The sequence below is a fragment of the Sarcophilus harrisii genome, chromosome 4 (genome assembly GCF_902635505.1).
Source record: "Sarcophilus harrisii chromosome 4, mSarHar1.11, whole genome shotgun sequence".
NCBI classification, from domain to species: domain Eukaryota; kingdom Metazoa; phylum Chordata; class Mammalia; order Dasyuromorphia; family Dasyuridae; genus Sarcophilus; species Sarcophilus harrisii.
In genome coordinates, this window is record NC_045429.1 from 339,210,382 (window position 1) to 339,236,959 (window position 26,578).

At 39.6% G+C, this 26,578-nt stretch overlaps 1 protein-coding gene across 1 annotated transcript; it reads right to left on the minus strand.

Annotated features, from left to right (window-relative positions):
• Positions 1-450: 450 nt before the first annotated feature.
• SOST (sclerostin) lies at positions 451-6,593 on the minus strand. Its single transcript, XM_003768149.3, has 2 exons — positions 5,833-6,593; positions 451-2,270 (listed from the first exon to the last, which is right to left on the minus strand). The coding sequence occupies exons 1-2, from the start codon at positions 6,044-6,046 to the stop codon at positions 1,846-1,848; spliced, it is 639 nt and encodes a 212-aa protein (XP_003768197.1). The 5' UTR covers positions 6,047-6,593; the 3' UTR covers positions 451-1,845.
• Positions 6,594-26,578: the final 19,985 nt, after the last annotated feature.

A 26,578-nucleotide genomic window follows, 5' to 3' on the forward strand; every position in this document is an offset into this window, starting at 1 on the left:
AAGTGATGGAGGAGTGAAGGTGACTTTAAGGTGTCAAACTTAGGTGACTATAAAAAGGGTAGTATCATTGACAAGATCTGTGTGATTTTTTTAAAAAAAGAAACACATCTTTTCTTTAATAATCATTTGTCTTTATTAACAATACATTTGGAATCCTGAAAGACAAGACTGTTATTTCATAAAGCAATATTAATTTTTTTCTCTATGAGAAAAATACTTTGGCATAAATAACTTAAACAAGAAAATAAATATGTAACTTATTCTTTTAAAAACAATTACTTTCATTCCTGCGTCAGGGTCCCACCTGGAGGGACTGCAAATGCAAGCTACCAGACCTGCAGGCTTTCACATTGAATACACTTAAAAAATACACACACATATATATGTACAAACACATACACACACATACATACACACACACACACACACACACACACACCCCAAAACATTTTTAAAACTATACAGAAATTTTTGGAAATGTTTTGTCAAAAGATTTTTGGACTATGGTTATTCCATTTTGTGGTTTTTCAGCATATGTACAGCAGTTGCCATTTTTTTTTGTTATTTTTGTTTTCCAATAATAATCTTTTAATGAAAGGAGCATCAACACATGTATGCATGGTGTTAAGCTATTTTCAGGATATGAGTGTGCCAGTGAACTACATGTGCATGGACCAGGCCTTTCAACTGGCTCATCTTTTACATTAAACCAACACTGGTCTCTGCTAAGAAGGCCTGTGGACACAGACCCCCGGTAGTGGGGCAGGCAAGGGAAAGGATTGGGAGGGTAGTGAAGTCACGAGAGAACTTTGTAGAAGTTACCATAAGAAAGAAAGTGTTAGGTCAGAATAGCACTATTCTTTGGGGAAAGAGGGCCACAGATTTCTCCAGCTGTTTTCCCCAACACCCCTTACTCTGGGCTTACTCCAAAAAATATTTTATTCCTCCCCTTCCCTGCTCTTAGTGTTGGGAGTTAGCTTATTTTCTAGCCCTGACAATTCAATGGTGGCTAAAAATGAAAGTTCATAAGTTTGCAAGCTATATTTCCCGGGAGTGGGAAGATTTTGCTTAAAACTGAACTGGAAATCAGGCTGTGAAAGAGACCTTCTCTGCAGGCTGTGAAAGAGACCTTCTCTCTACTCTCTGTGAACATTAGTGAATTTATCTAGGTTTTGGAAGAAGGGTGAGATGATCTCATAGCTCAGATTCTTAAAGTTGGCTATGTCTTACAGGGCTGATTTCTGTCCCCTTCCTCTTTAAAGATGGAGTTTTCCTTTTTGACAAGCTGATAGTGCACCAAAAAGGCCTTCAAATGAAATTGGGACCAGGAGCCAAAGGGGAACTAACCTCAGGTCACTTTCTTTTCTAATCAGTAGATGATAAATACTACTGAAGGTTGCAAAGCTCCGACCTTAATATACCCTTTATTCGTTCCAAAGCGCTCTCTTTTAATTCTTGGGGTATGAGCAAGTTGGCAGAAGGAATGGGACGGTGAAGAGAATCTCCCCTCCAAATTCCTATGGTAGTGCTGGTGGGGCTGGGGGTGTCTTGGAGGCCCAGCACTTCCCTTCCCAGAAAGGCTGGTAGGAGTCCTCCCGCCCCTTCACGTGGCTGCTCGATCCCCTCCCAGGTGTCCAGTGGCCTGTCTACCTGTCCACCTCAGCCTCTGCGACAGAAGGTTCTGGCTTCGGGATTTGGGGAGACAGACCCTGCCCACCCCGGGCTTCAGGCAAGAAAATAAAACAAAACAAAGAAACAAAGGCCCCGACGGACCCGTTGGAGGGCGGCTTCGGCTCTGGCGCGTTTGGGAGGGTGGAAGGAGCCGGGGCAAGGTGGAGGGGCGCCCTAGTAGGCATTCTCCAGCTCGGGCTGTTTGGCCTTGCCGCTCCGGGTCCGGGACAGCCGGGGCTTCTTGTTCTTGGGGGGCCGGGCGGCCTCCTTGCCGAAGTCCTTGAGCTCGGACTGGTTGTGGAAACGGGTGTAGCGCTTGCACTTGCAGGAGACCACGACGCGGATCTTGTGAGTCCGAGCCTCCTCGCCCCCCGGGCACAGCAGCGGGATGCGCTGCGTGCGGTAGCGGTCCGGGATGCAGCGGTAGTCCGCCGCGCTCTGGCGCCACAGCCATTTGCGCCCGATGGCGTTGGGCTGCAGGTGCGCCGGCCCGCACTGGCCCGAACACACCAGTTCGGTGACCGGCTTGGCGCTGCGGCAGGGCCCGTCGGTGATGTAGCGGGTGAAATGCAGCTCCCGGCAGCTGTAATCCGAGGCGTCTGTGGGGACAAGGGGAAGGAGCGCGCGAGTGACGGGCGAGAAGAGCGGGAGCCGGCTGCAGGCTCCCTGACCTCTCCCCTGACCGCTGCAGGCAGCAAGCGCTGCCCTCTCCACCGGCCTCTTCCCCCTCCCACCAACCCTAGGAGCCTCTTTCCTCGAGCGCATCATTCAAGTCACATTATTTCCTTTTGGTCAAAGGATGCCCTGCACTTTGACCTATACTTGGAAAGAATGAAGTGCCTCCTTCTTCAACCCTGGGACTTGAAACCTTAATGTTTCTCTCAGGGAAAATAAACAACTCTCCCCTATTTCCCTACCAAGTTAATCTACAGAGCTTAGATGATTCCTAAAGCCCCATTTCTGTGTAGGCTTGTAGGGCTGTAAGTGACCACTGAGTTTTTGAGACTAACTGGATTGTCCCCGAAAACATCTTCAAAAAGTCCCGAAAGCAAACCACTTTGGGTCACTCAGACCAGCTAATGACGCCTGCTCACCCACCCTGCCTCAGACAGTTTTGGGGGCACACCAAGCACCTCTTGCCTGATTCTAGCCTGCTCCCAAATCCCTTCCCCCAGATGCCAAGAGGATTTAACTTGCCAATGATTCCTGTCCACCAGAGAAGGGATAAAAAAAGGATTATCAAGGACAGAATTCTAGCACTGGTTGTGCAGCAGATGTGGGAACCATTTCACTGGGAAAAGAGGACTTTTAATGTTAATGTTTAGTGTGTTATGAGCATCCTCTCCTCCCCCCAGCCCAGTTTAGTTGAACTGTTTTCCCCAGTTTTAAAGGTGCCAAATGCCTCTATTCCTTTACACATCAAGGCAGAGAGAATCCAGCCTTGTTTATTCTGTCCTGAAAGTCTCACAGGAAACTAAAACAGAGAAAGGAAATCATTATGGACATAGGAGCAACTGAACCTGTACAAGGAAGCAAAGCAGGATACAGAGATTGATGGCTATGAGAGTGGGAACTGGAAGTAGGGGACAGAAATGGAACTTTAGGAATAATCTAAGCTCTGTAGATGAACTTGGTAGGGAAATAGGCGAGAGTTGTTTATTTCCCCTGAGAGAAACATTAAGGTTTCAAGTCCCAGGGTTGAAGAAGAAGGCACTTCATTCTTTCCAAGTATAGGCATCTTGGTTGCATAGTAGACAAAATATGCTTCAGACAACTTCCTACCTGACAAGTAACCTCTCTGTCTTCAAGAAAAAAGGTATTAATAGTATCTGTCTCCTTGCAAGGCTCAAAACAGGTAAAGTTCTCTGAAAACCATAAGCTAAAACTAGGAAAGGGAACTGAGCTTGACTAAAAACCTGTCAATGAATGATATGGTGGAATCAGGGTTCAAACCTCTTCTTGGAAGCTTATTGCCTGTGTGACTTAAGGCAAATCACTTAATCTCTGGGCCTCAGTTTCCTTATCTGTAAAATGACAGGGTTAGGCTTGTGAGGTCCTTCCAGCTCTGAATTCATATCTTTAGGTCTGCAGTAATAAGAGGCTTATTTTTTAAAATGGGGTATCTGAGTCCCAGAGAAGGCTGGGAATACAATGCTTTCTCTGGGGGGTGGCCATACCTCTTGCCTTTGGGTTGAGCTCTGAACTCTTTCAAACAAAGAACAGCTGAACTGACTGCTGAGAGCGGTTTTGAAAAATGATCCCCAGGATTGAAAGCAAGAGGGAAGGAGAAAGTCTTCCCCCAAGATTATGCCAGAAACCCAGAAGCTTCAAACCAGAGAGAGGACCTTTGGGCAGTAGTGTTAGCTTTAGCCCCAGAGTGCTTTTATTTGGTTTCCCTCACCAGGTTGTACTCCTTCCTAGTTAAGAGATGGGGTTGCAGAATGTGGGGGTGGCCTGTTTTTGCCTAGGGAAAGAGGCTTCTAGAGCTAAGAATAGTGCAGTCCACTTTAGGTACTTCCTCCTCTGCAGAGAAGGAGATGATATTTTGAGTGGTAGGATTCTCGGGCCAAGCATATTTACTCATGTAAACCCAGAGACCCCTCTTCCACTAGACTTTAGGCTTGCAGAATCTGTAAAATGGGAATACAGACATCTATAGCACTGACCTCACAGGGGTTTGACGACGTACATACGGCATTTTGTAAGTACACTAAAAAATGGCAGCTATGGTCATTTTCAAAAGGCCTTTTTGGAGTTTGGACTACATTGGGCAGATTCAGGAATCAACTGTCCCACTTAATTCCTAAATGCAGTATCCTCAGGATCTAGAACTATTTTCCTGTTCCTGTTTTCCTTCTGCCCAGGGAAGTTGAGAACCAGAACAATCCCATCCTGTGGGCTTCCCTTTCCTGGAGACCTCTGAATATGGCTAGATGGATCCCCTTGTTCCAAACATACATGGAAGAGAAATCCCTTGCAATTCCTTCTCTCCCACTGAGATGGTTTGTCTGTGGCTGATCTCATAGGGCCTTACAGCCCCAGTCTTTCTGGTTGCTAATCTGACAATCTCTCAGATAAAATTTCCTTCTGACTTTGTAGTCCTAGATTAAGTTTGAGGATTTGTTAAATGGAACACAAGTCAACATGCCCCATGCTTACTATAATTACTGCTAAAATATCTTCATGCTGTGGGTGGAAGGGAGAAAGAGAAGCCATAGAAGCCAGGAACCATGGGAAAAAAACCTTAAGTGCAAAGGAATACTTTTCTGATCTTGCTAAGGCAAAATCTGAAATTCTCCCTAAGAACTGGATAGACCCAGACCCTCCTCCCCATATTTCCCTCCCTTAGCACCAGTTCACTGAGGTAGATTTTTAAGGTAGACTTTTTCTTTCTACCCTCCTGTAAAGGAAGGATTGTTGTTGTGTTAGGGTTTTGGTTTTTGTTGGTTTGTTTTGTCCTGATCCTTACACTCCACTAGTCTCTGCTTCTCAGAAGCTGAGAGTCTGGCTCCTGTACTTTGCTCAGAGTTACAAGTTATAATAAAAAAAAATACTCTAAATTTGGAATCAGAAAACCTGCTATTTACTACTTGTGTAACCATGGGCAAGTTAATTCACATCTGTGGTCCATAGTTTCCTCATATATAAAATGGACTGGGTGGTCTCTGAAATTCCTCCCACCTCTAAAGTTCCTATCACCATTTATATTCCTTTTACTCCATCTTCACCAGCAACCAATAATTACAGCTGTGAAGCACATCTGTCACAGTTGCTGTGTCCTGGGGCGACAACTCTTTGCCCTACCTCATACTGTGGTGGTCAAACCCTGATGCTGCAGGTAGCTTCCCTTGCCAGCTCCCCTGGAGCATTTAGTGGGTCTAAAAGAGAGGGTTGTCTCTTCCATTCTTTAAAAGTTCTATAAAGAAGGAAATTTGACAACTTTCCCAGCTACCAGACCACCCAGGAGTGGTGGGATGGAGAACTATGGCACTATTGTCTTGGTTAGGCAGTTAGACATCCCCTAGTGATGGAAAGAACTGTTTCCCCAATATCATTAATGGTTCTGAAGCCCTGCTGAATATAACAGCAACTAGACATAGGGGCCCTCATATAGGACAACCCTCTCCCCCTTTCTGTCTTGGGTCATTGTACTTTGAATACCTTTGGGCTCCAAGGGGTGATGTGGGTATCTCCCTCCATTCTCCGCCCGGTTCATCGTCTTGTTATTGATGTTCGACAGATCAGGTGGAGGCTCAGGGTGCTCACTGAGCTCAGGGATGATTTCCGTAGCATCATTCTTGAAGGCCTGCCACCCTTGCACAGAGTGGAAAGCAACCAGTGGGCACAGCAGGCAAAGGACCAGTGGGAACTTCATGGTGCCAGCTAGGGTGGGGGCAACCAAACCTTTCAGCACTCCCGGGCTCCAGTCCCTCTCTCAGCACTTTCTCCTTTTTTAAATCCCCCCTTGCTGCTTTGCCAGCCAATGGGGACACAGACAGAGAAGGGCCAGCCCCACATTTCACTTGGGGGAGGGGTGGTAGGAAGCTGAGAGGGAAGGCAAAAGGGTGTGTTCAGAGCCTGCCCACCCCATCACTTTTCTCCCCATATGATCCAAACTTCCAAATATCTCTTCCCAGTCTCTTCCCAGGTTACTTGGAATGTCTGGGTGCATGAGCAGCAGATCTGTAAGGAAGAGGGGTCCTTTTGAGGGACTAGCCCTTGGAAACAGTTGTTTTTCAATTATTCAAAAGCTGCTTCCCTATTCAGACTGATGACTTTTCTGAACCTCTTCATACTTCTCAAACAAATTGGAACCCAGTTTAACAAGTAATCTTCCAAGTCTCCTTGAGGAAGTCCTTCTTTTCCCAGTGTATGCAAATTCAGAGAGCTATCATCAACAAATCCAAATCACTTACAGAGTGGGGATCTGCCCCTTTGAAAGAAGAGAGAAAGGTATTCAATATCAGTTACAAATTCCAAAGACTCAGGGCTTTAAAACAATACTGATAGATGGTCTAACAGAAGAGAGTGCTTGGAGTCAGGAAAACCTAAATTCAAATCCTGCTTCAGACACTTCCTATCTCTGGGATCATAAGTAACTCACTTAACTATCAACTTCAGTTTTCTCATCCGTAAAATGGGAATTATAACAAGTTTCTACTTTACAGGGTTCTTGTGAAGAATATATGAGTTTGTCAGTCATAAAGTGAGTTGTATACTATATATATATGCTAGTTATTAATATTATCATTGCTCCTGAACCAATGTGGAGCCCCTAGTTCAAAGCATTTTTCTATTTTAATCTCAGAGGCATGAGGAAAATAGAGGGCATGAATGACTCCTCTCCAGCGTGAAAAGTGACATCTCAGAGATGTATTTTAGTTTTCGTTCAAAGAAGTCTGGTAAAACCTATTCTCCTTCTGAGAATGGTATTTTTATAAAATAAAATGCATGGGCTTACAAAGAAATCCAATTATGTTGCAAGATGGTTATTAAAATATTAAAAAGTTACACGATCATAGAACCTCCTCCCCACCCCGAGGTCCATGGAGCCCAAGTTAAGAACCCCATATTTTTAAGCTGAAAAGTTATATATCCCAAATTTTGGCATGAGGTCCAAGTGACAAATTATAGTTCTTGGATACCTTGGACAGGTTCCATGAGTAGGAAGCAGTTTGCCCAGGCAGCAGAAAGATTGGATTTGGAATCATAGGTAGATTCAAGTTCTAACACTGCTATTATGTAACCTCTCCAAGCCTCAGTTTTCTTATCTGTAAAATTCAAAAGTAATCTCTAAGCTTTTTTTCAGCCCTGAATCTGATCCTATGACGGTTGAAATGTCTAAAACAATTGTTTCCAGTTGGAACAGAAGGTTTTGCAAGGGTCAGTGCTGAAAAATTACCCATGCATATATCTTGTAAATAAAAAGCTTATAATAAAAACAATTGTTTCCAGATTAAAAGAAGATTTCTACCCCTGCAATCAAACCTGGCATTTATATTATCATTGTATAGTTTGCAAAATTTGTTACATTCATTATTTTGTCGGAATTTCACAACCATGGAGTAGGTTTGGTTAGTATCCCATTTCACAGATGAGGAAACTAAGGTATTAACTTCCCCAAGTCACACAGCCAGTTAAGGCTGAGGTCAGCTTTAAATTAAGTTATTCCAACCTCCTAGGAAGTCAAATGCAAATGATCCCCAAAAGTTTTGCTTTCAGACCACATTTTCTAAAGAAGAGGAGGAAATAAGTCCTTTTACTCAGCCAAGGACATGACTAACATTTTCTATTGATGAGATTTTTTTTTCTCAATCTCCATTTCCGGTCCAGGCTCTTTCTTCTCACTTCCATGTCATTGTATACCTGTGGCTGATCCATTTCCCTTAGCCCCTCCTCCAGGCTGAGCTCATCTCCACCAACCTCCCCCTGACCCCCATCCCAAATAAAGAATGAGCGTATAACTAGATGCTGAAGAAGAGAAAGGCTGGAAATAGAGAAGATGGTTTCAGACTGTTCCCCATCACTCAAGGCAGAGAATCTCAAAACAATTGCAGTGGCGTATTTAGGGCATTTACTTGGGGAGAGTATGTATAGCTCCCCAGCCCAAATTCATCTGTTGCATCCTTTGCCACTTGCCTCAACTTGCAAAGTCGGTCTGACCATTCTGCCCTCCACCTCTGTCCCTCCTTCTCCAGATCAATCATTTAAGGTGCTTGAATACTGCTTCCCTGACAGTTTTATAAGACAGACAGAAGCCCCCTCAGGAAGGAGTTTCTCCCATACCTGTTTTCCAAGTTAGTTTCCTGCAGGGAAGGTAAAAACAGCTGTTGCTGTTTGCTATTATTAGGGGAAGGGGAAAAGATAATACATCTCTTCCTGGTTGAGAAGCTTTACAGAGCCTTCCCTGCCCCCACTCCCACTGTTCTTTACCTATGATTATCAAATGGAAATGGAATTCATCAGAAAGTCACAGGATCTGGATTCAAATCCCATCTTCATATTCCTTGTGTGATCTTGGACAAACTAGGTTAATACTCTGTGCCTGTTTTTTATTTATCTAGGGGAAGACTGGACTAGAATATGATGATAATAATAGTTGGTATTTACATATTACCACACAAAGTTGGAATTCTACCACTAGAACTTCACTTGTTTGGACTGAGAAATCATCTTCTGTGAAAATGCATGTAGCTCCAGGAAGGGCAAAACATTAACCCATTGAATGTCATTACTAACATCTTATAGTGAATTAATTCCTAAAGATCTGGTATTGTACTAGATATCCTCTAAATACATATAAAATATATGTATATATATATAATATTAAATGATACACAAAATGCTTTCAGTTTTGCAAAGCATCATATATGTATATATATATATGTACATTTTAAAATTTCATTTGATCCTCACAACAACTGAAGTAGGTAGGTGCTTTTATTATTCCCATTTTATAGATGACAAAACTAAAGCTGAAAGCAGCTAGTGACTTGCCCACACAAACCTAATAATTGGTTAAAGAAGGAAGAATCCAAACTCAAGTCTTATGGATTCCAAGTTCAGCACTCTATGTAGCACACTACCTAGGGGGTCCCTTGGTGCCCAGGAGATGATCTGTGAATTCCTCCTACAGTGAACCTTCATTCTTCTTTACCTTTGCCTCAGGACTGTGGTCATGTTAATCCTATCAGATTCAAGACAACTTAAATGTTTTGATATTTAAAAGTAACCAAGAACAAAAAAACCTTCTTGTGGTCTCCAGATCCACCTGTCTGGTATTGCCAGAGGCCTTCCTACCTTATCCTATACCAAATGGACACTGGAGGCCAAGTAAAATTATGATTTGAACACTCCTGCCACCTTGTGGGAAAAAGAGACCAGCAAAGTCTCTATTTAAGAGAGCCATAGTAAGATGTTATTTTATTATTTTTTTATCCTACAGGATAATGGTAACATACAGTAGCTATGTGACCCTGGGCAAGTCACCTAACCTATTAGTCTCATTTCCACTAACTGTAAAATGTTTTATAATATTCCTAGGGTTGTTGTGAGGATCAGAGAAGATAATATTTACAAAGAGCTCTGAAAATCTTAATGTGCTATATAAATGTTAGCTATTATTATTATGTATACAATTCTTCTATCCTTGTTATCATAGATATTTCCCTCTGTTGACCTCCAAAGAACTGGATCTCAAAGTCAGGTTCTACTTCTCCAGAGTCCCATCTCTGAAGAAGTCCCATTTCTGTAATCTGGGGCTCTTCTAGGTGAGCATATAGCATGTCTGAGTCAAAGTGGGGTACATTGAGCTACATATTTACTAAGACCTTTCTGTACCTCATTCAGCCTTACTTGGGTAATATCCATGAGAAAATCTCAAATCTCTGTGTCACATGCCTAGATTTTTGCTTTCCCCATATAATATAGGTTTAGAACTGGAAAGGATCTTAGAATTCTTCTAGTACCCTGCCTTTTAAATTTCAATGGGGATTGAACAGAAGTCTCTGAACAACTGATCTCCCAACCCAGCTGATTAGTTTGATTTTACAGTTGTAGATTATAAGAGGCAGATTATTATCATTAAAACAATAACTAGCATTTATATGTTGCATTAAGATTTGCGAAGCACATTAAAATATTCAGAAACAATGAAACATCAAATTATTAAATAAATTAAAGAAGTGTTTACACTTTGTTATTCCTATACAAGGTGGAAAGAATTTTTTTAATCAAACTCTGTGGAATTAGAGAGCAACTCGCCATTGGGGGCCTCCTAGTGGCCATTTAAAAATCAAGACACTCTCAAGCCAAATCACTCCAACAGACTATGCAGAAGACATTTCTTTCCGATCAGGGTTGTTGTTGTTGAATCATTTTTCTGTCCTGTCCTACTTTTCATAACTCCAATGTGGGATTTTTTTTTGCCAAAAATTCTGGAGTGGCTTGCCATTTCCTTTTACATATCATTTTACAGATGAGGAAACTGAGGCAAGGATTAAGGACTTGCCCAAATAGTAAATGTCTGAGGTTAAATTTGAACTCGGGGATTTTTGACTCAAAGTCTGGTGTTCTGTCTGTTGCAACATTTATTTTTTTTTAACCATGTGACATTTTTCCTTTTTTTCTTTTTCTTTTGCTTAAAGCTGTTTATTTTCTAAACAAATGCATAATTTTCAACATTTATCTTTGTAAAACCTTGTGTTCCAAATTTTTTTTCCTTCCCTTCCCCCCAACTCCCTCCCTTAGACAGCATGTAATCCAATATGTTAAACATATGCAATTCTTTCAAAAATTATCATGGTGCACAAGAAAAATCAGATCAAAAAGGAAAAATAAGAAAGAAAACAAAATATAAGCAAATAACAATAAAAAAGGTGAAAATACTATGTTGTGATCCACATGCAATCCCCACAGTCCTTTCTCTGGGTGCAGATGGCTCTCAAGTCTATTAGAACTTGCCTCAATCAATCATCTCATTGTTGAAAAAAGTCCCGTCCATTACAATTGATCCATTGTATAATCTTATTGTTGCTGGATGCAATGTTCTCTTGGTTCTACTCACTTCACTTACCATCAGTTCATGTAAGTCTCTCAAGGTCTATCTGAAATCATCCTGCTGGTCAGTTCTTACAGAACAATAATATTCTACAACATTCATATATTATAACTTATTCAAGCCATTCTCCATTTGATGGACATCCATTCAGTTTTCAGTTTCTTGCCATTATGAAAAACATTTCTGCACATACAGGTCCCTTTGCCTCCTTTAAGATCACTAGGATCAGTAGAGATACTGCTGGATCAAAGTTTGATAGACTTGTAGGCATAGTTCCAAATTGCTCTCCAGAATGGCTGGATGTATTCACAATTCCACCAACAATGTACTAGTGTCCCAGTTTTCCCAATCCCCTCCAACACTCATCATCTTTTCCCTTCACAATCTGAGAGGTGTATAGTAGTACTTCAGTGTTGCCTTAATTTACATTTCTCTGATCAATAATAGTTTAGATTTGCTGCAACATTTAGCTGACGATCCTGAGTAGGGTGCGCTCAGGCAGTTAAGAAATGAATCAGATATGGGAAAAGAACTCAGCACTGAGAGGGAATCATTCTTGGTCATTCTTCTCTCTTTTCTGGTCTCCTCTCCTCACTTTATCAACCTCATTGACCAAGGTATCTTGTTGCAGAATTATTTGCTCAGTAGGAAACATGAATCCAGAAAGGAGCAGGTTCAGTGAGTCAAGGCACAATAAAAAATGAATATTTATATAGGACTTAAGTGCCAGGTATTATGGGAAGCACACTTTACAATTATTATTTCATTTGATGCTCATAAAACCCTGGGATTCATGTGCTATTATTTTCATTTTATAGATGAGGAAATTAAGGCAAACTTTAAGTGACTTCTCTGAGTCTTAATTTGAACTCAAGTCTTCCTGAGTCTAAACCCTAATATTCTACCATATCATTTAACTGTCATAGGAATAGAGATGCCTTGTAAAGAAAGAGTACGTTAGCCCTGGTCATTGAGAGTTGAGCTGAAATCTATATGAGTGACCCATCTGGCAGAAATGGAAGCAGCATCAAGAAGCCCCTTCCCAGATGTCAAGGCCTGTCTATGCTAGAGGTGGAAATTGCTTGGGCTATGTGTGTTCCCTAAATGTGTGCCTCTTTACTGGTGTATTCTGTATGCTTCTCTTCCCACTAGTACTATGTTTATTTGTGGGACAGTGCAAACTAGTTTTATGGGTGGGGCATGTTTTATGGCTACTATTTTTGTAGTATGATCTCAAAAAATACCTTGCTTTGAGCTAATTTTGTCCTCTGGCTAACTAGTAAAACATAAATGCTTTAATGAGGACTTATGAGCCATAGTTTTAGCAGTATGGGCCCACTCTGTACCTTGAACCTGGAAAAGTCATCCCCCACAGAACTAAACTTCTGTGAGTTGGAGAGAGGGGACCCAAAGGGAGTACCACTTACTCTGAGGAAATTGAGGTCCTGAAAGGTTGTAATTTACCTAGTTGTCACACAAATAAAAGTGGTCAGGGTTATGTGTATTTTGGTCTGAATGCAGGTACTGAATTCTAATAATAACAATGGCAGGCATAAAAACAATGACTCCCCAGGACTTCAGAAATCAGAATGAGAAAAATGACATGAGCCAAGATGGAGAGACTGAGGAAGAGCAGATTGCAACTGAAACCCATTGTTTTGTGAATCATTTCTATCTCTGAATCTGTGTCTCTGTCTCTATCTCTTTCTCTCTGTCACTATCTCTGTATGTCTGTGTCTATTTCTCTGTCACTTTTTCAGTCTTTTCCTCTGTCTTTGTCTATATGCCCTTCTAAGTGTCTGTCTCTCTGTCTCTGTCTGCCTGTCTCTATTTGTCATTATCTCTGTCTCTGTCTGTTTGTGTGTGTGTGTCTGCCAAAATCTGTCTCCCTGTCCCTCTTTTTTTGTCTTTATCTCTTTGTCTGTTTATCTCTCTCTCAGTCTCTTTGCAAATATCTCTGCCTCTGCCTCTGTCTCTGTCTGCTAATATCTGTCTCCCTGTCCCTCTCTGTCTCTGTCTGCCTGTCTCTCTCAATCTGTCTCTGCCTGCCAGTATCTCTATCTCCCTGTCCATCTCTCTTTGTCTCTGTCTCTATCATTTTGTATGTCTGTCCCTATCTTCCCATTGTTCCTTATGTCTAGAATCATCCCATTGTACATCCCTCATGCTCTTAAGCTGGCTGATTGAGGAGAGGGAGAATGAGCCCTCTCTGCACAATCAGAAAACAAATGGCTCCACAGGAGAAAGTAAGGTACCTCTGTTAAAAATCAACAGGCTTGACAGCAATTCAGGGAGAAAAAACCTGGGTGTCCCAGTGGATTACAAGTTTGTTAGGAATCCCCAATAGCAAATGTGATATGTCACTTTACTCAGCTGGACCTTGGTTTCCTCATCTCAGTACAATGAGGAGGCTGGACTAGATGGCCTTTGAGATCCTTTGCAGTTCTAGATCTTTAACCCTGCAGTCATACAGGTCATCATGGCAGGCCCAGACCCAGGGCCTTCCTCTAAAAGCAAATCCAGTTGTTTTCCTAACCTTACTAGAGAACAGAGTATGGAACAGCATGAAAGATAACATAGTGTGATTTTCTTATAAGACATTTTTGCAAATCAAGCTTCCAATGATATACCCCCCCCTCTTATTTCCCTTTAAATTTTTTGTGTATCAAGGTCCCTCTTGGGCAAAGTCTGATAAAGCTAATGCACTTCTTCTCAGAAAAATACCTTTAAATGTATATAAAATAAAATACCCACTTATTATAAAGGAAATCAATTCTATGAAATGGTTAAAGAACAATAAACTCACAGACCCTGAGTTTAGAATCCCTGTTTTTAAAAGGGACAATTATAAATTGACTCTACTTGACCACGCACGGGAGCCGTGCTTCCTGGGGAGTCCCTTGGTAGTAGAATCACAGATCAACATTGCCTCCTGGTGGAATTAATTAACATTACCCAGAGGCACAGCCCAGGGTTAAGGCAAAAAAAGGAACCCCATCAAGCTGTCTAGGGCCAGCCCAAACCCAGATTGTTAAACTGACCAAGTCTATTTTTGCAGACAAAACTACCCCTTTTTTCCTGCCTATGTCTCTCTTTTCACGGTCCCCAAAGACTTACAATATTTCTCAGTTTTTTTCTGTTTGAGTTAATGTCAGTGGTGGTGATTCACTGAATAATTGCAAGTGAAGATTGAACAGTTTTCAGGGAAACCTTCTGTGAACTTTCTGTCTCTTGTCTCTATTTCTCTGCCTCTAGGATATAAACTCTTTGAAGGCAGTGCCTATATTTCATTTCTGTCGTTGAATCTTTAATTCATCACAATGTCTGGCACATTGTAGGACACTTGAATGAATGGCTATAATGCTATAGTGTTCACAAAGCACTTCTACATTGTCTCATGCAATCATTTGATTTGAGAGAAACAGATCTGACAAGCTAATTCATATGAAAGTTGTTAGGGATTTAAAGATCTACTCCAGGAATAAAAGGACCAGACAGGTGAGTAGAATGTTTAATGAGAAGCACTACATTGCTGCTAATGGAATTTTACTCATGAGGGTTGTTATCTATGTTCTATTATATTTTTTATTTATGTTGTTAAATATTTTCCAATTATGTTTTCATCTGAGCCACACTGGAGGTTTCACCGGCTCTGAGTTTGTTGCCTCTGAGCCAGAAGACACAGTTTGTTCAAAGCAAACTTTTTTGCTTTTTAATATAAAAATAAAACAGTTATCCCTCCCACATTGCAACTTTCCCCACTGAGGTTTTGATATATCTCAGATCAGCATAAGAAATTAAACAGGAACTTTGGGGGAGTTTTGCAGAAGCTGCAGGTGCCATTCAAAGGCCAACAGATAATACAGAGCCTATGACCAAATATTTAACCCAAATTTTACAATAAAGTTCAGTAAACAATCCATAAAAGAAAAAGAAAGACTTCTTTTCAGGTATGAAGGAAAGGTCAAAAAAATTTACACAGATTTTTCAGATCAAAGAGGTGCTGCTCCCCAATCCCTCTGATGTTGAGGGGATATCTTAATTTTCTCCATAAATCTGGGAAATATTTTCTCCAAATGCATGTACAACCTCAGTGGGAAGAATGGATGCTCATAGGGAATGTGTGGAGGGGGACATATTCAAGCAACACATAAAGGTTGGGCTAGATCACTCCTGAGGACTCTTCTAGCTCTCTATCATCCCAGAGGTGATCTAATCCAACCTTCTTATTTTACAGATGAGGAAATTGGGATCTAGGGAGTATGTGGGTACCAGGACCAATCAGCTTTCTATTCCATTCAGACATTTATTTCCTAGCAACCCACAAAACTGCTCCCTTATGATTCCACAAATTCAACAAAGGAAAAAGAGATGCTGCAATGAGGAAACCCCTAACTTTGATTCAATACCATTAGGCAAATATCTATTTTGCAATTTTAAAAAAATGTTAACACAGAGAATCCTGGGAGGTAGGTGCTATTGTGATCCCCATTTTTTAGAAGAGGGAATTGAGCCTGAGGTTAAGTGACTTGTCCAGGATCACATAGATAAGCCAGGATTTTAACTCACATCTTCCTGACTCCAAATCCAGCTCTCTAACTACTGAACCAAAAACCTTGCTTAGTGATTATTAACACTCAAATTAATTTCAACATATTAAACATCCCAATAATTTTTAGTCACTCCCTCTTGGTCCTAATTGGGATTCATTCTTTGTATTGATGCTCTTTTATTCCATATTTAGCTAGTTATCTAGCATCTAACTTTCCCTTGCAAAACCCTCCCTTGTAACAAATATATATATTCAAGCAAAATATATAGACACTGACCTATACAAGGTAATTTCTAGGATCGGGGAAGCAATTGGGGAAATCAAGATGGTCCTGATAATATTGGAGATGAGCCTTGAAAGAAGTTAGGAATTCAATGAAAAATCAAAAGCAGAGAAACAATGCACACCAAGACTACAATGATGTAAATGAAGATAACTCAAAGGCAACTAGTAACCCAATCCTAAATATTTTAAATAGCCTCTCTTGGTCCCAAATAACAAAATGTACCTCCCACCTTTTTGTAACATTGATTCTGGTAAAATTCTGCTTCCTCCTCCCCATCCCTCAGTCCCAACACTACTTATAAGAGAAGTCATCCAGAACACAACTATTCCAAGTTCAAGGTTTATATCCTCTAAAACCTGAGCTTGGAAACTGCAAATGCTATATATAAATCAAGATTTGATTATTGCTTTTGCTGATAATCTAGGCTTCATGGAAAAAATTTTAATAGTGTAGATTAAACTTAAAAGTGTGTCATATATACATTTTTGGAGAGCTACTTGTTAATTATTTACTAGCACCCTTCTGTCTTTAATAGAGCAGAGGCATTAAATTCACACACACACACACACATACACACACACACTCTTCCTACTGTTCAGTCGTGTCTGATTCTTCATGACCACATTTAGAATTTTCTTGGCAAATATATTAAAGTGGTTTGCCATTTTCTTCTCCAGCTCATTTTACAAATGAAAGAACTAAGGCAAATGGGATTAAGTGACTTGACTAGGGTCCCAGAGTTTGTAAGTATCTGAGGTTAGATTTGACTTCGGTATTTCTGACTCCAGGCCTGGCACTCTATCCACTGTGCCACCTAGGATTATTTTTGTTGTTGTTGTTGTTTTAACTACAACTCTTTTTAAAAGGCAGAATCCCTGCCTGGGATAAGAAAGATCTGCCCTTGCATTCTCCTGTCTTGTTTCCTCAAAGTCTTAGAGATGATGTCTCCTAACTCCAGAGAAAGAGATTCTCAATCCTCAATGCTAAATGAATGAATAATAACTGAATGAAAAGACATATTAAGTATAACAATCAGTAAGGGAAAAAATTAACTACATGAAACATGTGGAAGGACACACATAGAAGGAACACCTGTTACTAGAAAAAAAGACAATTCATAACATAAGCCACTAAATTCTAATTATGCTATTGCTAGTCTCTGAAGGTTAAATTATAAGCCATATGTTGTGGTCCAGGATAGTGACGGACCTGTGAATTGACCCCTAGCCTTACCTCAAACCAGATGGGACTGCTGAAAGCAATGTAGTTTTGACATAAATCTGAGACATTTGGAGTTAAATTTGTCCCCAGGTGGATAAATTTGGGACCAAGTTGTAGACCCTTAGGGCAACTGAATAATTTGTTATTGTTCAATTGTTTTCAATTCTTTATCACCTCATTTGAAGTTTTCTTGGCAAAAATACTGGAGTGGTTTGCCATGTCCTTCTCCAGAGTTCACTTTACAGATGAGGTAACTGAGGCAGACAAGGTTAAGTGGCTTGACCAGAGTCACACGGTTATTGTCTGAAGCAAGATTTGAACTCATGAAGATTAGACTTCCTAATTCCAAGTTCAGTTCTCTATTCACTGCATCATCACCTAATTTCCCAAATGGAATATATACAAGTAGTTTTTGAGAGCACTGAGACCCTAGAAAAACTCCCTGCTGAGTTTTTTTTTTAATTAACAAAAAGAGACTTACTTAGTGATAACACAGAATGATTTTCAAGAAGAAAATTCCAGCACTCAATTTGGGGTAGATATGCTCCACTATGTAACTCCATATAAAAACTCCCAATCAGTAAGGCAGAGTGTTGGTGACTGACGTAGTCTTGAGAGACCTGCCAAATCTGAAGGGCCATGCTTCCACATGAATGGATTTTTTCATGCCCTTAGATGACCGGGAAATCATGCCCATATGGCTGGAGGCTACCTGGAGATTGTATCAAGCATGGCACAGTTTGAACTTTAGCTCTCTCAGCCAATCAAATCCCAGGGACAGCATTGTCACCTTTTACAAAAAAAATGTGCTTCACCTGCATTTTTGATTTCCTTCACAAGCTAATTGTACAATAATTCAGAGTCTGATTCTTTTTGTACAGCAAAATAATGTTTTGGTCATGTATACTTATTATGTATCTAAGTTATATTTTAATATATTTAACATCTACTGGTCATCCTGCCATTTAGGGGAGGGGGTGGGGGGGTAAGAGGTGAAAAATTGGAACAAGAGATTTGGCAATTGTTAATGCTGTAAAGTTACCCATGTATATATCCTGTAAATAAAAGGCTATTAAATTAAAAAAAAAATGTGCTTAACCCATGTCACAAACCTTGAAGATAGAGGTCTTGCCATGTCCTACCCCTTGGCAGCAAGATTCTAAACATCTGTTAGAATCTTTCATTCTATTTAAATATTTAAATCTTTCATTTAAATGTCTTTAGGACTTTTATTCGATAATTTAAATATTTAAATCTTCCATTTAAAAGTCTTTAAGACTTTTACTAGATAATTCTAATCTGAAAGATGAGTGGAGACTGGCATAAGTCAAAACTAAAAACTAAACTAAATATATAGCAAAATATACAACAATAACAACAAAATTAGCATTGACCATAAGTAGTAGCAAAGAAAAACCCAAGACAGCAAAGACCAGAAATCCCAGACTTTCCTCCTCCTTAGAAAAAACTGCCTAATTCTATATATCAACAATCTGGGCCATGGAGTAGGTAATACTGAATCTTTGAAGTTCATAAGTGATATGATTGGTGACAATAGGATATAAATCGGTGACAATAGGAAGGAGCAGTACCAGAAATACCAAGGCCCCCACACAGATGATGACACCTTTGGCACAGTCATTCCACATCAAGGTCATCTATAATAAGCTAGCTAAGATGTCAGAAGCCTCTTAAATGCAACCTGTACGGGAACTAAGGTGATACTAAAGCTTCCCCTCATACCACCACCCACTCAGTTATTTTAGTCATTTTTTTTACTCATGTCCAACTTTTTCTGACCCCATTTGGGATTTTATTAGCAAGGTAACTGGAGTGGTTTGACATTTCCTTCTCCAACTCATTTTTATAGATGATGAAATTGAGGCAAACAGGGTTAAATGACTTGCCCAGGGTCACACAGTTAGTTAGTAAGTGTCCCAGACCACATTTGAACTTAAGTCTTCCTGACTCCAAACCCAGCATGCTATCCCACTGTGTCACCTTGCTGTCCATTCAGTATTTCTTCTCTAATATACCAAAACTCTCTCACCCTGGGAGCCATATCAGCAGAACAATACCAAATATTTGCCCTCTTACAGACTTTTTAAAAAATAGCTTTTTATTTTCAAAATACATGTAAAGAGAGTTTTTAGCATTCATCCTTGCAAAACCTTGTGTTTCAAATTTTTTCCCCTCTCTCCTAGCCCCTCCCCTAGAGAGCAAGTAATCCAATATATGTTAAATGTGCAATTCTTCCATACATATTTCTACAATTATCATGCTATACAAGAAAAAATCAGATAAAAAAAATGAGAAGGAAAAAAAGGTAAGCAAACAACCAAAAAATACAAATACTATGTTTTGTAATCCATAGTCAGTCTCCATAGTTCCCTTTTCTGCATGCAGATGGCTCTTTCCATCACAAGTCTAGTGGAATTGGCCTAAATTACTTGTTGAAAAGAGTCACGTCCATCAGAATTGATCATTGTTGCTGTGTATAATGATCTCCTGTTTCTGCTCATTTCACTCAGCATCAGTTCATTTAAGTCTCTCCAGGCCTTTCTGAAATCATCCTGCTGATCATTTCTTATAGAATAATAATCTTCCATTACATTGATATATCATAACTTATTCAGCCATTCCCCAACTGATGGGCATCTACTCAATTTCCACTTCCTTGCCACTACAGAAAGGGCTGCCACAAACATTTTTGCACACGTGGCTCCTTTTTTCCTTTTTTATGATCTCTTTGGGATATAGGCCCAGTAGTAATACTGCTGGATCAAAGAGTATGTACAGTTAGATAGCCCTTTGGGCATAACTCCAAATTATTCTCCAGAATGGTTGGATCAGTTCACAATTCTACCAACAATCTATTAGTGTTACAGAACTCTTTTAAGGTCCTCTTGGACCCCATTTGATTGGAGCCCATTGGATTAGCAAAAGAGAGAGGCAAGACTCTGAGGGCCTGACTAGAGGCTTTAGTCTCTGTATGTGAAGGGCAGTAATCCTTGAAGGATCCAGTGAGAGAGATTTGGAATGTAGTATTTTCATTTAACAACAGAGGCCACATGTGTACATAAATATATATGGCAGCTCTTTTTTTTAAGATCAATAGCTTTTTATGTTTCCAAATACATGCAAAGATAGCATTCACCTTTGCAAAATGTTATATTCCAAATTTTTCTCCCTTCCACTTCTTTTTTTCCCTTCCCCTAGAGAGCAAGCAATTTGATATAGGTTAAACATGTATAATTCTTCTGATATGGCAGCTTTTTGGGGTGGAAAAAAATCAGGAATTGAAGGGATGCACATCAGTTGGGGAATGGCTGAACACATTGTGGTTTATGAATGTAATAGAATACTATTGAGCCCAAAGAAATGATAAGTAGGCAGATTTCAGAAAACCTGAAAAGATTTACACGAACTGATGCTAAGTGAAGTGAGCAAAAACCAGGGCAACATTGTACACAGGAACAGCAACATTATAACAATAATCAACTGTGAATGGTTTAGCTATTCTCACCAACACAGTAATCCAAGGCAATTCCAAAAGACTTGGCATGGAAAATGCCATCCATCTCCAGAGAAAGAATTGATGGACTCTAAATGAAGAACAAAGCATCCTATTTTTGCTTTTTTATGATTTTTTCCCACTTGATCTGTTTTTTCTTTCACAACTGTGGCTAATATAGAAATGTGTTTTATATAACTGCACATATATAACCTATATCAAATTACTTACTCTTTTAGGAAGAGGGAAGGTAAAATAATTTGGAGCTCATATTTGTATAAAAATGAATGCTAAAAATTATATTTATATATGATTGGAAAACATACCATTAGAAATTTGAAAATTAAAATTAAAAACCAAACAATAGAGGTCCTCTGCATCCTACCCATTGTGTCAGAGGGGCCATCTTGTATTACCCAATTCATAATAGATAATTCTCGAATGTATGATGATTCTATGTTTCTCTTCATCTGTTCAGCAGCAACAAAGACTAAAGAACAGGTTTAAATAAAAAACCTGCCTTTTAAAAGTGGTATAGGAAATCTTCTTGGGGGAACTCGAAGCTCCAAAAGCCTAATGGTTGCTTATTTTGGACACTTCTTGGTGCCTATAAAGGCTCCATATGGCTAAGCTCTTAAGGATGGAGACTTCCGAAAAAGGGGGGATGGAGTGGAGGAGTTTCCCACAGTCATAAAAGCCCAAGGGAAGAGATACCAGATATACTGCTCTTGCTGGGATCTAGTCTATCCTAGACCCTGCTTGAAGGAGTGACTTGAAGGTGACTCAGTAAATGAGTTCCATTAGGATGCCCAAGTGGAGAATGTGGATTCTCTAAAACAGTAAGCCTTTGGACTTGCTTTTTAGATTGGAGAGAAGTGAGAGACAGTAGCTTATTCCAAGCTTGTGCATGTAAAACTCTAGGTTTTCTCCCATCTATTCTATTCCCCAAAACTTGATTGAGTTGGACCTTGGATTTTCTTTTTCCTCAAATAGACTACCATCTAATCTAGGGTCTCTGTCACCATGGACTCATCTGGTCCAATGGACATTTTATTGTCAATATAGTGTACACCAAGGCCCTCAAGAAGAGAAGGAGGCTTCTTTCAGATATTTGCCCACTAGAATGTGGCTGTATGAGGCAGAGTTCAGAAAGCCTTAAGAAAAGATAGCAGAGGGGTATAATGAACTCCTTTCCTGAGGAACCTCTTTTCTGATTGCCTTTTGAAAAATAAATCTTCTTGCCAGAAATTTTTATTTATTTTTATCCTCTAAATTGCTTTGAAACTTTGAGAATTCTTTCTCCTTGAGGATATTGGAATATGATTTTAGCAAAATGAATGTTGATTTAAACATTGGTTCTGGTCCTAAATGATAATTATACCAGATGTAGGATAACAACCCCAACATTATACAACTGATTTATTTCCCCAATAGTTATCAAAGAGATCTGGGGTACAGGGATCCCCATTTCAAACTTAATTTTTGGGAAAGGGGAGACAAGGGAAACATGAGACAGGGTTAAGCCTAGAAGACATTGTCTCTTCTACCAGCTTAGCTTATATCTAATGTTTTCAGATAGACATTCTATCTGAAGTCCAAAAGGGGCTTTAAGACACATCTTTATGGAAGAAAGGTGAGGAACTACTGATACAGAATGTAGCATACCCCTGCAGGTGCAGTTGATATGTCCATTAATTTTGCTGAATGTGTTTTTCCTTGTTACATGAGAGTTCAATGCAAGGGAAGAATATATACTGTGAAAGACAAAAAGCATCCATAAAACCAATAAACAAACAAAAAGACTGCAGTAACAGATCACTTCTCTCATAGCATTAAAATGAAACTGCTGCAAATGAGCTTCTCACATATTCATATATGTTCTCAGATAACTATGTGCTAGATTGGAGTATCTGTCAATAGCAGTCTGAGTATTAAGAAGAAGCCATTTTAAAAATAAGATTGGGGAATGAGGAGTATAAAAAATTGACACTTCCCAAAGACTTCTTAAATAATAGTAACTGACTCTTTGAGGCTAACCAATAGGTGGCAGTAATACAAAAGGAGAATATTGATGAAAAGCAAAGTTTGAAGAGCACATATTAACCAATCAAATTGAAAAGAAAACATAATAAAAGGAGTAAAAAACCATTTTTCATGTGAATTTCACACACACACAAACACACACATACACACACACACACACACACACAAATTCACCCCAACTAGAATCCTGAATTGGATGTATCTTTTAATATTTTCTGTCCAAAGCATCTGTGAAACCAACACTGGTTTTCTTCTCGTAGAATAAAAATCCAGTTATTTTTGTTATAAGATATATGTACTTATCATACACATTATATATATATATATATATATATATATATATATATATATGTATACTTTTGGTTACCAATTTGCATCTTAATGGGGCACCTGGGACACACACACACATACAGACACAGACACAAACACACACATACATATATACATACACATATACACTTCCTGGAATATCTATCTAATGTTCAAGGCATTTATTAAAGAGGCATTTGTTAAATTTGCTAAAATGTTTTCACTTATGTCCTTTATATAATCAATGAATCATTCAACATGTAAGGAAGCCCATGAAGGCATGGAGTTTACATCTAAGCAGATATATTTACACATGAGAAAATATCAGACATGTGCAAAAAATCCTACAAAGTCTTTTCTTTTGGGAACGAAGGACAAAAACTGAATCGGAGAAGATCTCTTGAAGGTGATAGTACTTGAATCAATCTTTGAAGGAGAGTTCCAAAAATCAGTGGTGAAAAAGGTGAGCATCTAGGCAAGAACAGCTTGCAGAAAGACAAAGAGAAAACAGAACAAGTTTGAACAAATCAGTTGGCTAGTTTCACTGGAAGACAGAATGGACAAGTAATGGATAAATAAAATAAAAGAGGAAGAGATTATAAAGGGAATATATAAAGGGAAATGCCAAATGGTAGAATCTGTATTTTAAAGGCAGCAGGAAGTTATCAAGACTTCTCCAGTAGAGTATTATGGTGACATCTATATTTTAGGGATATCCAATTTGATAATTGTCTGGCAGATGGAGTGGGAAATGACGCTATATGATACTGTATGATAATCTAGGGGAGAGAATCTGGATTCATTTGATGAGACACCTAGATTAGGGTAGTTGTTAATCCATGCTAGAAATAATGAAGTGAAATGAACAGAATATGGCAATGGATATTGGGTTGTGAGAATGGAAAGTCAAAGACACATTGACACAAGTTTAATCTCTTCTTGTCTGGGTTTTTTTTTTCCCCATAAGCTATACAAGGAATGATCATCAAATATCAGAGCTGAGAGGGACCCTTAGGGACCATCTAGTCTAATTTTCTTGTTATAGAAAACAAACTGAGAGGAGTGATTTACCCTTGATTACACCGCTAGTCAATAACCTGGGGGTGGAATACCCAGTTTTCCCCAAGTTCATATAACATCGTAATAGCTGGGAACCAAGTCAAGGGTCAGGGCAGTCACAGCTTATTCAGTGGGGCCAGTAGAATGTTTTTATTTATGTGGCTCCTATTCTGGAAATACTGCTCACATGCAGCAAAATTTTTAAAAGAACAAATGGTGTGTGAAGCTTGCTTTGGGCAGCAAATTAAATTGGGGAGGGGAGGGAAGAGGAAGAAAAAGAGCCCCTGATTTCATGAGCAATTACTTCCTAAAGAGTGACCTTATCTTTCTGCATTTGTTTATCATAGATTATTAAGGCTGGAAATGACCTAAAAACATTCTAATCCAGCCCTGGGAGCTAGGATGATGTCCAACAGAAAAGACTGGACTTGGACACATATTGGCCATGTGATCCTGGGCAAATCATTTAATTCCTCTTTTGTAAAATGAGGATAATAGCATCTATTTCACAAGATTGTGAAGATCAACATGTAAAATACTTTGCAAACTTTAAATTGCTATATAAATGCTAGCTTTTATCATCTATTTGAATAAGGGAACAAATGAAAAACAAGTCACTCTGGAAAGACAGTCTTAACAAAATGCTCTATCTTTAGGGTTTTCTCAATCTTTTTTGAATTATGGAACTTTTTTGCAATCTGGAAAATCTCATAAATGATTCTGAATCATGCTTTTAAATGCATCAAATAAAGACATTGCAAAGGAAGCCAATTACATGGAAATAAGATTTCCTTTTACTAATCAAAATTTATACACTGCCACCCCACCTTGCTCCTCTCTACATCCTGTAACCCCTGCTCTAAAGTGCAAACAGCTGGGATAAGAGCATTGATAGGTTCTACTTTGCGTCTGATGCCCACTCTCTCCTCTAGCAGCCTCTAGATCTAGTAGATTCATCAGCAGAGAACATGCTCTGAAAGATCCTGCTGGACTGCAAAGGCTTCAGATGTGGCCCTGGCAAAGAACCATGTGTCCATCCTTCTGAGGCCCAGGCTCACTAAGCATCAAGAGGATTATCAATAGAAGACTGGCCGAGGGACCAAATTTTTTCTGGCCATAGTAATTCATCGTATCTATACTAGCAGTGAAAGTCACTCTGCTGATAAGCACCATATCTTTTAAAGCATTTGAGTCTGACGATCCTTTGCAAAAGGAAGCAAGGTGACCCAGTTGACAGAAAGCCAGCTTTGGAAGGTGGAGGCCCTGCATTCAACTTCTGCTTCTGATACATACCAGGCTGTGTAACCATCAGCAAGTTACTTACCTTTTCACTATGTCAGACGAATTGCTAAGGTTCCAAGTTGCAGGTCTAAATTAAGGTAAGGAGTTCTTATACCAGGAGTGTCAAACTCAAATAGAAAACAGATCCTGCAGGCCCCTGCTAAAAAGCCACAAATTAATAGTATGTGTTATATTGCATTTTTATTCAATTTGTTAAATTATTTCCCAATTATATTTAATCTGGTTCAGTCTATGCTGGAGAGCGAATCTGATGTCTACTTACTGCTATCCTGTATCACTGGAATGACAGGTCCAGTTTACAAAAATCACTTGTAAATGAAGTCCTCCACACCCTGTGATCAGGACCCCCAGCAAACCCAATTACCAGAGACTTGTAGTTTACCCCTTCCTGTTTACTTCTTGATTTGCCTGGAGTAACAAGAATTGAAATGATTTCCTTATGGTCACATGGCTAATAAGCATGTCAGAGGCAGAATTTGATCCAGGACTTTCTGGCAGCAAATCCAGTACTCTTCTTCTCTCCTCTCTCCTTGCTCCTCTCTCCTCTCTTCTGTCTCCCTTCCCCCTTCCCTTCTTTCTCTCCCTCCCCCCATGTCACATGATTAATGAATTATTACATTATTATTTACTGAACTGTGATGTCATTTGTATGGGAGTCTTGATGAAGAAATTTCACTTCAAAAATCTGTTTCTCAGCAAGTAGTCAAGAGTTCTTGGGACAGATGAGTGATGTGCCCAGGATCACGCTGGTGGGATAGCCAGGTTCTTCTGATCCCATGTCTGTTCACAACTCTCAATACTCACCACCCAATTTTCAAGTGAGATAATAGCTATAAAAAGCTTCAGTAACCATAAAGGGCTACATCAGGGTCTGAGGCTGTTTGCCACCTACCACACAGAGCTGTTGTGAGGAACGGTTTTGAGAGCTTAAAAGCCAAACAGTGTTCACTCTCTTTTCTTGAGGGTGAGGGGTGGGTTTTTTGTTTTTTGTTTTTTTTTGTTTGTTTGGCAAGGTGTGTCATTTCTTTATCCAGTGGATTAAGGCAGAGGTTAAAGGACTTG

Bases quoted from the DNA above. Each gene is read 5' to 3' on its own strand.
- SOST (XM_003768149.3), bottom strand. From the start codon at position 6,046: ATGAAGTTCCCACTGGTCCTTTGCCTGCTGTGCCCACTGGTTGCTTTC. The intron at 2,271-5,832 runs GTATTCAAAGTA...TTGTCCCCACAG, and splicing joins TCACCCCTTGGAGCCCAAAG to ACGCCTCGGATTACAGCTGC.